Source organism: Tyto alba, unplaced genomic scaffold (assembly GCF_018691265.1).
Source record: "Tyto alba isolate M040663 unplaced genomic scaffold, T.alba_DEE_v4.0 Super-Scaffold_8, whole genome shotgun sequence".
Taxonomy (NCBI): domain Eukaryota; kingdom Metazoa; phylum Chordata; class Aves; order Strigiformes; family Tytonidae; genus Tyto; species Tyto alba.
This window is the reverse complement of record NW_024881329.1, coordinates 1,240,007-1,253,731: the sequence shown is the minus strand read 5'-3', so window position 1 is coordinate 1,253,731 and position 13,725 is coordinate 1,240,007. Positions and strand designations below refer to the sequence as shown.

Sequence of the window (13,725 nt, the reverse complement as noted above, 5' to 3'; positions counted from 1 at the left end):
TGCAAAACCCCCAACAGCACAGAGCCACAGGCTGGAACCACCAGCTGCTTGCAGGCATGAGCATCAACAGCTTTTGGAGATGGTTCATGGACTGGGGCAATTTCTGGAGTGCCCAGTTCCACTCCCTTATCGTGTCCTCCTGTGCAGAAGGACCCCTCACTCACAGGAACAGACAATTAGCTTTTTGACCCTCATTAGGGGTTCATCTCACCCATGTGTTACAGACAGCTCACAGCTAGAGTGTGTGTCAACAAGTCAGTTATCAACCCTTCCATTTCTCAGTATCTGAGAATTCTTCTTTTTTCCCTTCCCTCACCCATCTTCATCATCCACTCCATGGAGCTACCAGAGCTCAGAGAAGCGAACACTGAAAAAGATCAGGAGGAAGGCAGAATATGGATTTTACACCTTGCACACAATCATATTGCCTTGAAAACTGGTCCTCAAGCCAGGCGTGTCAGTCTGCCCTGTGGCGAATACAGTCATCACAGGCATGCTAGGAACCATGCAGTCCCATTTCAAAACCTTTTCCCAGGCTCATAACCAACCTAATTTAACCTCTCCCCTCACCAGCCCCCACTTCAGAGACACAAAGAGCCATGATTTTCTGGGGAAGAGGTAGGAATTAATTTCCTCATCTCATATTCCCTCCCGACCTTTGCCCATGAGGAATCTTGACATGAGAAGTCATCCCTCAGCCTGCCAGGGCAGCTGCACATTCCAGAAACCCTGATGTTTTACACAGTTCTGGAATTTTGAGATTTTGCCTGATCCACACTGACCTCAACTAGCCCCAAAGAGGTATCAGGCAAGAGTCACTGCTATGCTCCCACCATCCGTGGGACAAAAACCCTGCCTTGCAGTTGCTGAGCAAATGCCAAACCATTACTGATTCTGCCACTTCTCTGAAGAGCTGGACATCGGACACCTCTCCTAGGTCATTTCCCTGCCCAACGTGCTTGCACAAGACAAAACCAGCCAAGTTGTATATTACGCAGAAGCAAAACTGACCTCACTTTTAGCACACAGGTAGCAGTGGGAACAGATCTGATGCTGTGCTCTGACAGACTGAGGCATATTGGTGAGGTCACTTATGGGAAACCAGGGCACAGATACATTTACAGCAGTTCTCCCTCTCCCTTTTGACTACTCAGGTTGCAAACAAACTGCCTTTTAACGTGTGCATTAACCTGTGAAGCACAAAGGGTGTCCAAGCTCAACTGAGGCCCTTAAGCATGACTGCAATATTCAGAGATGTTCCAGCTCTGAACAGCTTTCAAATGTTTTCATTTCTAACATGAAATGAAACATCAAATGTTTTCATTTCTAACACAGAAGGGAGAAATTGCTCTGGATAGCCTTGGATAGGATGTTAAAGAAAGCTCGAGCAGGCAGCAGAACATTATTCTCAGAGGAAGAATGGGAAGAACTCCACAGAAATGAGGTCTGGTATCAGCATCACTAGTCAAAACCTTGAAGAAAGTGTCAGGCATGTGGGAGAGGGACTACACTCATGATTTCTGCCCTGGACCCAAATTCTTTCCACATGCAGAGGGTTGGAACCTCAGTGATGGACAGCATTGTACTGAACAGCCAGGAGAACCATCTGTTAAGTCAGCCAGCACTTGCTCTGATTGCTATGTATCACTATCACGCTAATCCCTCTAGTCTTTGGGACATTTATAGCCAACTGCAGGCAGCAGCAGAAAGAAAGTACATCCACTGTTGGAAGTTGTTTATTTGAGAATTTCTCGTGCTTCTTCAGGCTGATTGCTGCCAGCAGACCAGCAATAAGTAGAATTGAGTACCAGCCTTTCCGCCTTCTTGTTAATTAGTACCTGATTTAATGAAGGATCATCTTAGAGTCTTACTTACCACTCCACGCAAGGTTGGAGGTATCAGCCCACAGTAGACAGGTATAAAGGTGCTGCAGACACAGGCCTGGGAGGGGAAAGAGATCCTGAATGTAAGAAGCAGATCAAAGTCTACTGAATCTATTACTCTTCACAGAACACTGCACTGGCATGTGCTAACAATTATACTCCACTTCTAAGGACATTTGGAAAACAAGGCAAAACAAAACTGCATGCAGTTCCTGACTAGCCCTCTGCAGCAAGTTTCCATTCACCTGGATCAGTTCCTCCTTGGAATTGAAGTCCGACAGTATCACATTCTCTCCATCAGAGACTCGTGTCAGGGAAATACCCAAACGTCCCGCGGCAACCTCATGCCCGTTCTCTGGCACAGTCTTGGACAGGCAGATCCGAATGATCTTCACCAAGTTAAAAGAGGGGTGGAGCGGGCCCAGGAACCTCTTCCTGGCTTCTTTTGACACTCGAATAATGCTGGCGCCAGCCTCACCTGCAATGAGAGAAAGAAAAATGCACCGTGAAATCCCAGCAAAACCAGCCTTCTGCTTTACAAAAGAAGGCACAGAAAAGCCTCATTCACAGCTTTACTCGGAGGTTTCCCCCATTGTCTGATAACTCAGGATGAGAGGCTATTAGGGGCAGTATTACAGAAGTCATGGAAGTTTGCTGTCTTGACTCTCACACTCTCCCATCACAAAGAGCTATCCTCATCTTACATAAGTTTTGTAAAGTCAAGAAAGATCACATGCATCTGACTAAGGCCTCACACTTTTTCTTAGATGTTGTTTCACTGACCAGTACAGCGCTGGTGAAAACGCAGACTAAACAAAGAAAGCAAGGGAGATGCTTTAACAGCTCTGAGCTTATAGCTAAAACCACTTTAAAGTATCTTCCACTAAAACTTTTCTAGTAAGCATCTTCTTTTCTTCTGACATGAAAAAAGTCACCTGCCTGTAATCAAAAGTGACAGTAAACAGGAATGTCAGCGCTTTCCAGCTTTGCTGTGAATGTCAGCTGCATCTCAGGTGGGCAAGACAGACACTGTGCTCCAGCAGTGAATTAGTGACTCAGTGCATCCTGCAGAGCCTTTGGTGTACCGTCCCTTCCCCGTCCAATTCCACAGCGCTGAACTAGGCCCTGATGGCAAGCAGTACTCACGAAGGCATGCCCGCTTTACCCTTTCACACAGCGACCCAAGCTGGGTTTGGAGGAGACCAGACATCCCATCTGCACAAAAGGGAAGGCATCTGCTAAACCCATTACCTCATGGGCACTAGGAGCCCAATCTGGCAAGAGCGTCAGAGCTCTCCAGTGGGAAGGGGGGGATGGGAGAAAACAAAACAAAAACATCAATCGAAGCCAAACCCTCAGGGCCCAGCACGCTGCCCTTTGCACACACCAACTGCTGCTTCCACAGCATCTCCCAGCCACACTGAGATACAAGACAACAGTTCCTCTAAGTACCAGCCCGATGCACTCCCAAGGGCATCAGGAATATACATGCGAGACAAATAGGAGTGGAGGAATTAAAGAAACCAGGAGAAGAGGCATGCTTTCACAAATTAAGATTTCTCTCCAATTAAACTGAAGTTCAGTTCCTGGAGAAAGATGATAGACTATCAGTTCAAGACAAACGGAAATCCCTATATTTTACTCTCCCACCCAGTCTTGCAATTGCTGAAAGAGGGCAGCAGAATGAAAGGACCCAAGTAAGACACAGGTTAATAAATATCATGAAGATAAGGGCAACTAACTGCCAACACTATGTTGACATATCCCACTCTTTTGCAATACACGTGTGCCAGCAACATGTTTTCCATCACATAACCTGGGAATGTGATTCTGTGCTTAGGAAACCCATCAACAACATTAGCTCAAGCATGCACAGAACTGGACCCTAGAACATAACCAGAAACTCTGGGGTCTGGATTTCAGGCACTGTGAGGTAGCAACTTAGCAGAAAATTCAAGTTTCTTCCTCTGAAGCAGTTTTTAGCACTATAATCCCCGATTTTTGCTCTGTCCTAAAGCGATGTTTAGCAGTCTAATTCTGATCTTAGTTACTCAATTAGCAGTAAGCCACTGAGCCCGGCCTGTTCCAGATCATAGCCACATGGTTCAACATCCTTCCCAACATGAAGTCAGCGTTACATTTTATCAGCAGCATGACATTAGCACTCATAATGCTCCCTAAAATGCCTTCACATCTGACAAGGGGTGGAAGGACACACAAAGAAACTGTAGCAGAGCCAAAACCCAAAGGAATCCCAGCCCAGCACCTTGGCTGCACGACCCCAGGAAACTCCAGTGCACTGAGTGCATAGCAGAGAGCCCCTGGCTTTGCTGAAAAACCCAGTGGGAGGGAAGGTGGGTGTTTAGCATGCAGCTGTGGGGAGACACCCTGTGTGCAAAGGCAATGCTAGGGGGGCATGGGGGCGGGCATCACCCAACGATGCTTTCAGACTTGGCATCTCAGTGTGCTACCAACTGCAATTAAATTGAGCTTATGACTGAGCTAAAATGTGAGCTGGAAGTTTTTTTTTAAGACAAACAAAACAATAAAGTTCCAACTATACCAGGAATTCTGTCCCAGAATTTGAGGGGAGATTTCAGTTGCAGCTGCCTGTTCTATCACCACTTCACAGCCAAGAGGGCAAAATAAGAATTATTGCAAATTAGCAATTTCATTCTTTGAATACTTTCTGGGTATTTTTTGCTGTTTTCAGGGCTTTTTTATACGTGTGTTCATACACGCAGACACACAGGAGCTTCTGACGTACTTCAATTTAAGGCACCTCTGATTCTGTTGAACTTACTGGCTCACTTGCACCAAAGGTGAGTGCAGAACGGCTCTGTGGGAAGAGACAGGCACAGGGTGATCTGCAGCACCACCAGCTTTCCTGGAAATAAGGCTAGCTAAGGGTTCAGCCAGAGGAGTCAGGTTTACATAGCTAGATCCATGACAGATGATAAGCCCTCTTGGAAATGCATTTGGGAGGAGAGAGAGGAGGTGAGAGTGTTTTAATCCCATTACTACCAGAAGTGCTATTCCAGGAAAACCAGCTCAAATTTTGCTTGCAGCCTGCCAGAGGGAGCAGCTGAATGAGAGGTGGTCAGGAGAGATGAGTCCTAGAGGGGTATGCCACAAGCTGTCAATTATTACTAGGGCTAGTCCAGTGCCAATTCTAGTCCACAGAAAGGTTTCCCATAGTTTTTGATGGATATGGTGATTCAGGACACAGGGTCATGTCAAAAAGCTAAATTAAGTTCCTCTTCCTTCATTGAGGTACCTACCAAGGGGCAGAGGCAATCCCTCAGAGCTGGTATTGCTTGCTAGGAAAACATTTCATTCTTCTCCCACCAACTAATTAGTTCAATACTTCACCCTGTACAGATTTACTAAGCTAATATTCCTCTCTTAACATTATATTAATAATGAGGAATATTCAATTTTCATTAGAAAAGTCATTTCCCCCTTCTCCCCTGCCCCCACCACTGTCCTAGTGGGTGTTGTTATACATGAACTGGAGTACTGCAGGGCCATCGTCCTTATCTGAGTTTCAGTTGCGATGACGCAAAGGAGCATCAGACAGTTGTGTCCTGAAACACCCCAACGTGTCCCCTGCCAGACAAGGGAGTCTGGCTGCTCTACCTCTACTGGTTCACCCTGTGATCCTTCTGCAGCAGCTACAAGGGGCAAGTTACTGTTACCCATGGGAAAAGACCCAAAGGCAGCTGCTAGTTTGCATTTTGTTTTTAAGCTATGTCAAACGAGCTCCACATTAGCTAACGGACATAGCAAGGTCATTCCCTTAAAGAACTGGCTTTCACCCCCACTGGCCATGCTCAACTCCAAAATAACCCAGTATCTACTGCCTTGTGTCCCCTAAACTACCCTTCCCTAACCTGCTGCTACTCTGCCTCTGGAAAAGGAGAAGAGATGATCAGTCACCTAAAACTGATGTTAGCCGGGCTGCTGGGAAGACCTTTAACTGCAGCTAAGAGCTCTGAGATGAACCAGAAAGGCTACTTCAAGCCTGTGCAATGCATAAGGATGAAGACCATCCCAAAGGTTAACCGCCCCACGGCAGGAGGGGTGCCAAATGGGGAAGAAGGGCCTCTTCAGACCTGCATCCCCAGTGGCAAGGCTTTGTACCAAGGGCACTGTGAGGCTCTCCTTTTGATGTTAGACCACACTGATACTGTCTGCCAGCCAGCAAAAGGACAGTTGACCCATAAGGTATTTCCAGTGGAAAAAAAAAAAAAAAAAAAAAAAAAACAACAACCATAAGACACAAACAAAAATAGGAGCAGAGCAGGCTGAATAGGGAGACGGGCATTCTGGACATTCCACTCAGCAGCTCCTGTGACTGCAGCTCCCTCTGGAAGAGCTCCATGTCAGCACAAAGATCACCCTCTGCGCCTGGGACATTCCCGCTCTCCGGCTAGCGCAGCAGTAAACAGGATCCAAGCTTAAAGTAAAGGCTCTCCAACACGGATGGAGAACAGAGGACACCATAGGCAGCTGACAGATGGAACGACAGGACCTCCTGTCCCTGCTGGTAGAAGGCACCGGGAGGTGTCACACCAGACTACAGATGCTGTACCTCACCTGGACTACTGGAACAGGCCAGGAACTGTGCAGATCCCCACTAAACCCGCCTCTTATTCAACACCAACAAGAATTCAGATGAACCCCTTCCTACACAGCAACACAGGAGGCACCACCCCGCTCTCCTCAGTCTCATTACCCAGCTAAGGCTCCAGACTGGCCGGCTGCACCAATACCAAAAGCTTTGAAAGGAAGCCAGCTAGCAGAAGGAAGTGCAGGTGCTTTTGACATTCCTCCAGCACCATGAGATCCCAACGCCTTGTTAATTAGAGATGGCTTGACCAAGCTGTTTTGACTCCAAGATTTTCAGGAGAGGAGCCAGCTCCTGGGCACTGTAACCAGGACCTCATTCTGGAGCTGCTTAAGTTCTGCTTAGCTATCTGTTTGAGCGATGTTTGTGGGATACTCAGCACAGATGCTCCCTGCAAGAGTCCCCAGCTACAGTAGCTACAAGCTTCACATTTTGCTTTCAACTCAGGTGGTTGCTGAGCATCACTGGAGTTCTCATGGTTCCCATTGGCAGATCCCAGTCCAAACCTGAATTTAGGAGTAAGATGAGTCAGAAGGAATTTACTAGAATGATCTCAAGGTTAATTTAGCTCACTTGCCTGTCCCTTGCTATTTCAGCTGTTCCTGTACCTCATCCAAGCAAGAGCTAAAAGCCAGTCTCTAGTGATGAACACAGGCTTCAGGAGAGCTGTTCTGTGTTCTTCCTGGGCAGAAATCCCCAAGCTGCTCCAGCTCAGCATGCACAACTCCTGCACCCGCCTCTTCTGAGTACTGAGAGCAAGCAATGCACATGCTTTTCCTGCCCAGCCTCTCCCAGGAGATGATACAGTCCTAACTATAACCACAGTCCTGTCGCCAGCCCAAACATGTAAAGCTGTAAACAAGAGGTACCAAAACAAAAGTTTGCAAGCTGCTATCTAAAAAATAATTAACAGAGAACTTTATTGGATGTCTCCTCACTGGTAGCTCAGACCATCAGAAAGTACCTGTTCATCCACCCCAAGGAGCACTTCATAGCAATGCGCCGGTGACCCAAGGGCAACTCCAGTTCTTGTGGGCAGTGACATCAGTTTGTGAAAGATCTGCCCACTTGGCTGGCCTTCTGTTCTGTTCTCTGTGTGTTCTTCCCACACTCACGCTGAAGCAACCTGGTTTCCACTCCTTGTCCCAAGACAGCAAGAACCAGACAGGCCTTCAGGTGAGTGAAGCTGAATAAAGGCCAACTGGTCTTGAATGGGAACCTCACCCCAGATGTTCTCCAGCTGCCTATCAGCAAGGCCAGATGGATGTCAAAGCTGGGCCCAAAGACCAACTCATGCCAGCAGGAAATAAAGCGAGAGCAATGTCTTATGCTCTGCCCTTATAAGACATTTTCAGGTGATAGGTGTACCCCACAGCTGGTGACAGCTCTTTAATTTCAGTATGAAATCCTGGACAGATGCCTAAAAGCACTGGGTATGGAAAGGCTATCTATCCCTCACTTGCCAGAAGTTGTATAACTTCCATTATTTTAACATAAAGAAAACCAGCCCATTTTAAACCATGTGAGGCTGGGGGATGACAGCTAGCCCTTAAGGGTACCAATTCTTTTCCTATCTGTGCACATCTTCCTGTGAGCCAGTAATATTGAGAAACACCACGTACCGGAACAAGCTGTTCTTCTGGGACTTCCCTAATTTTTGTTGTTCTGAGGTATATTTATTTTAAGGTTTTCACCCAGTCCTTCTCTCCTACTATTTTGCTCTCAGATAAGAAACAGCTCAGCTGACTTGGCTCCAGATAAGAGATACAAGAAGGAAGCTTTTTTTTTTTTTTTTCCTGGTGATACACAATTCCCTCACAACACACACCCACTCCATCTGCTGACAGCCCTACTGCTTGACCCGGCTGTTCTCTGTGGCAGGTAACGCTTCCCATCAGGGGCTCCAAGCAGGGATTTAACCCAGGCACAACAAGAAAATGATTTTGCAAAGGAGATTTCTTAGAAAGCCTGGACACCATCTGTAAATAAAAGCCTTTTTCTCCCTTTGCTCAAGAGTGAGGGGCATTGATACATACCCTCTCAGACTATGGTGAGCAACACCTATTCTGACCTTACAGGTGGGGCAGGTGGAAACATCGAGAGGAAGAGACAGCTTTTCAAGTAGGGCCAGCTCTCGCAGCCAGGGGCAGATGCTGAAGGGGCTCGGCCCACTTTCTGGCTCAGATTCTCAGTGCTCAGCATTGCAAAGTCTAGACACAAGCAGCACCAAACTGCAGCCTGCAGCAGGCGGGCTACGTAAATCCAAATCACTTGCAACTGCTTCAGGGCCGGAAGCCTCCTTTTCATTGTGTTTGTCCCCAAGATATTTGCTTTTCTATTTCAAGTATTTAAAATTTGGGGGGAAAAAAACAAAAAGCTGTTGGTCACTATCTGTTTAAATAAAGACAAACCAAAAGGAGCCGTTTTTCCCTGTTGAGCTGAAAGACATGGTTATTTTGTGTGCTCTAGATACCGGTTAATGAATGAACTGCCATGTCCTGGATATGGGGAACATAAGGAAAAGATCTGCTTTTAACTTGCCCGAGTTTTTTCCTCTCGCACAAAGCAGCTCACCAGGCAGCTCACAGTGACTGCTGCCTGCCTGTCCACCCACTGGTACCTAGAGGGTAGGACCCTCGTGCAAACCAAAGCACAGATGCACAATTCATACCTCAGCTCACCTTAAGGCAGGTTGCTCTGCTTTGTACAAAAGGCTTTGGGAGAACAGGCACAAGAGTTGCCAGACTTCATTATGTCTCTAAGCTAAACCTTTGCACTGGACTTAAATGTAGTGTTGGCACACCAAAGCCTCACCAGGCAGCTGATGTTCTGCAAGCTGAGGCCTGTTTTGTTTCTGGGGCCAGGATGGGAGTGTTTATTTTTGCAACACAAATCAGAAAACAGTCCAGCTGCTATTGCGAAACAATCAATAGGAAGGTCAAGAGGCAGCTCAGTTCAGGCAGACAGCCAGGATCATTCTCTGTCACAACAATCCCCACTAGCTTAATCTTTCTCCACTGTAATTCCCTAATACGAGGCTTAGTGCTGCGTTTCTGTTCATTGCACTAGAGAGAAATTAAATGGTATAACAATGAATGAAAAGTTGCTCAGGATCCCAGGCAAGCTGTACTGAAAGCCACGTCCTGTCCTCATCCATTCATCTCTGTCAATGCTATAATGCAACTCAAACTGCGTGGAGTGACAAGAAAAGGGGATTCACAGAGTAAGAGAAGGTGCAGCTCAGATCCCTGCTGCTCACTATGAGCCAGAGCAATGCTGGGTTTGGGGTAATTTTTTTTTTTAAAGTACTTTGTGAGAGAAAGCTAATGGAGGGGACAAACAGACCAAAAAGCATGTTCTAATAAGGTGAAATTTCCTTTCTCCTCTGCCCTGCACAGAGACAGAAGTGAAACCACACCCAACTCCCACTTTAGTCATCCCAGTGAAAACCACTAACAAAAAGCCTCCGGTCCGGGTGGCTGTTCTGAACAGGAACTGGCACTGAAGGATCGAGTCTCACCCACGCGCACAGTGTTACACACACACTCCATACTCGCTTCTCACGGTTAATTTGCAGGATGGCACCACACACCTAGAGAAAGAGTGCACTTTCCACTTCACAAGGGAGGTATCACTAGAGGTAGGATGCTTTAGAAAAAGAGATCAGTGCTACAGGACAGTAGATACGTTCACCAGGTACCCTCACCACAGATCCACAAAGACAAAAAGCAGAGTGAGCAATCATCATTTCTGTTTCCAGAGCCTGAAGAAATAGCTGCCACTACAGAATCCCTTCAGCTTTATCACACACTAGCCATTACCCTCAGCTGGCTCATCAACACCAAAGCAAGGCTTACACACAGCTTTTGGTTGCTTTCAGTCTAACCCCTGCTGAATGTTCTCCTGCATGCTTGCAGACAGTGATTGTTTTGTGTTCACCAGAGATGTTACCAGAGACACGGCCAGCTCTATCAGGCAGAAAAGAGCACCCTGTCTCCTTTCTCCCCATCCTTTCCCACTGTACACTGGCGTGGCTGCTAAAGCCCTGGCACAGAATGAAAAGAAGAGCCCTGAAGTCCTCTACTGGCCCTCAGCCCACATCGTGACCAGTTCCCTCATGCTTGCACAGCTAGCCAGCTGCTCCAGTCCATGCCAAGCACCTTCCTGGGCACATGCAAGCATGCTGCTTGCTGTGCTGGCTTTGTCCTTCCATCTCACACAGGCACGTTGTCACCTTACACCCCTGAACTCTTCCCCACTAGCCACGGTGTGAGCGAAGCAGGCTCCAGCAAGGAAGTGAGAATGAGAAGCTTTGTTCCAAAGCAGTTCTCAGAAGAGAGGCATGGGCATTCTGCTCTAGAAGGAATCTCATTTTGATGAAGGAGCTTATCTGGGAAGTGTCTTCAGAGAGACCACAAGACAGGCTGCATTCCATGGGAGCCATGACACAAGAATATCTGGAGACTGACGTTACCTTTCTTCCACTGACATCAGCAGTGGTCCCTCAGCCATCAAGATGACTTGGGTTCTAGAAACAACTCCGTGAGCATGACAGGAGCTACTCACACAGGGTTGCACAGACCCCTGCAAGGGAGGCACCTCTGCTCAACCCTTCCTGCAGCTTGAGCAGTGCACAAGAAAGGAAAGCAGCAGGACAGATATAGCAATGCCCACCTGAAGCTCACACACACACAGAACTCTTCTGTGTGCAGAAGTAAGGCAGTAATTAAATGATTAGTTTGTTCCCATGAAGAAGCTTCTACCAATCCCACTATGAGAACACTGGCCCAGATAATCAACATAACTCCCGCTGTGTTGACAGCCCACTCTGAAACTGGGCTCTAACTTTCTCAGTGCATGACACGACTATGGCAGCCTGAATCCAGACCCTGCCTCCGTGATACACTGCAATAACTTTTTTCCCAGGCCCAGCCCTGAATCAGCAGCGTTCAAGGAAGCCAGCAAGAGCAGCTCTTGTAATTAACGTATGTAAAAGGCTTCCTGATTCATTTACACCCTCAGATGCCACCGCCTCTGCTTCAGGATGCTAAACTAGATAATCCACAGGAGTGGCAGCTCAAAGACACTGCCAGAGCCTCCAACACTAAAAAGGTACTCAATCCTTTAAATCCTAACCCAAAATGTTTCCAAAGCCAGTATCCATCCAAACAAACTGCAGCGTATGAAGAGGAAAAGAATGGCTCATTCTCAGAAGAAGCCCTCCAGGCACAGCATAGCCAAACGCCTGGGAAGCAGCTGCAGAAGACACTTTATGAAGATTGCTGATTCCAGAAGACTTGTCAGACAAAAGCCATCAATGTAAATTTGGCCTTTATCTGTACCAGAAAGCACCACAGTTTCAGGTGTGGGCAAGTGCCAGAAGGCAGCACAAAGCCCTTGGCTCTCCTAAAACTACCAGCTTCCACACCTGACACATCCCAAGCACCACGACCAAAGCACACACCACCTATCCAGACTCACCCGCACTGGGATCGTGTGGAGCTTGGCTTGTTCTGAGCCTTTCAGCTGGGGAGAGCCCCCTTCTCCAGGAACAGGGGGCAGCTCTGCCAGACACACTGTACCGCAGATCAGCACAACCCCAGGGACAGGATCAGACCTGTCACAAGTGTCAAAGTCTCTCCTCCCTTCCTCTGGCCTTTGTAGCTACAACAGGCAAAGCTATAACAATCTCCAGCATGATTTCTACACTCCCAGGCTCACCAATTCCCTCCCTTCTATGTGCTCCTTGGAAGGGATTTTCTACTGTCCCAGATCCAATCACTTCCAGGACACATTCTGCCTTCTCCCAAAGATACAGACTTACTTAGGGCCTTCTACATAGAGTCATTTCCTCTATCTTTCCTTTTCACCAGCTCTTACCCTCTCTGGTGCCTTATGCCTGCTTGACAAGGAAGACAGCCCAATACAAACACACATACCTGGGCTCTCTCAACTCCTGGATTCTTGAAATCACATCCTGACTTTCACCTCAAATCCCAGGAAGACTTAGCAGAAAGAAAGAGGCCGAGTGTTAGAGCTGGGCAACGTTAGTGTAGAAGTGCAGAGGACGCAACGGGAAAGTGGCAGCCAGTTTGGAATCCAGCCAGCAGCAGGATTTGCCTTGTGGACAGGAGTCACCTACTCGCTCTGTTTCTTGGAGTAGGAGATTTCTGAGCTTTTGCAAAAGCCCTGGAATTAGGAAGCTTGTCCATTCCCAGCCCTAGAAAGAAGGAATGCTGACCAAATTACCATTTCTCCAGCCCCTGCATGGTCCTCTTCAAGTACAGTACAACGCAAGCACAGCGGAGTTGAAAATCCTCTCTGGCCAGGCCAGTGAACATTCCACCCCTGCTTCATGGAGGGCACAGAGGGAAATGTGGAGAAGCCCCGAGTGAGCAGGGGGCTAGCACTAGAGTGCAGCCATTCCCAAGCCCACTGCGCTGGAAGGCAGCGCGGCCCCCTGACAGGGAACAAACACCATCAGCTGCTGGACGTGCAGACAGAGCTGCTCCAACTGCTATGGCAGCAGGACTTTGGAACTAGAAGACAGAGCAAGGACTCTGGGGAAGGTTTTCAATTTATCAGGACTAAACTTAACTTCCAAACATTATCAGTAACCAGACATAGGACCTTGAAGAATACAGGACAGCTTTTCCTATTTTAAAGGGAGGACCTGCAGGTGCCTTGAAAAGTTTTGGGAGATAGAGAAGCAGAAAGAAGAGGAAGAGCCTGGACATCCTACAAGTTCAAGAGATGCCGAAATCATGGGTCAGAAGAATGCCCACACAAAGAGCGCTTGCGCTGTTGCCACTGCGCAGCTGCTGCTGTGGCGGACGGAGCAAGGCTGGGCACCCGGCTGCTCTGCACACCTACTGCCTGTGTGGGGTGTCCTGGTTTCAGCAGGATAAAAGGACAAAACACACGCATTGCTACGACTCTGTTTTTCACTAAAAACGGCTGCTTGGCTTCCCTTGCACTCTTTCGACGAGATGCCTGCAAGAGCACCTTAAGAGCACCTTCCCTCACGGGAACTTCCTCATTAGAGCCAGGCAGGCATCAGGAACAAGCTCCTTCCTTCCCCCCAGCAAAAGGTATCGCAGGGTTCTTCAGCCGCTTGGCTGCCAGCTTGGCCACCCGAGCCTGCAGCCCTGTGACTGGTGATGGCACTAATCCAGGCACAGCAGCATCACCACCAAGCCAGCGAACATTCCT

The 13,725-nt window shown here is 47.8% G+C and overlaps 1 protein-coding gene across 1 annotated transcript in view; it reads right to left on the bottom strand.

Moving 5' to 3' along the window:
- The window catches only part of PNPLA2 (patatin like phospholipase domain containing 2), a 30,502-nt gene that overhangs the window by 12,104 nt on the left and 4,673 nt on the right, over positions 1-13,725 (bottom strand). The window contains exons 2-3 of the mRNA XM_042785225.1: positions 2,129-2,361; positions 1,876-1,941 (exon numbers count right to left, since the gene is read on the bottom strand). Of these exons, the coding sequence (XP_042641159.1) occupies positions 1,876-1,941; positions 2,129-2,361 (299 nt within the window). The remainder of the gene's footprint in view (positions 1-1,875; positions 1,942-2,128; positions 2,362-13,725) is intronic.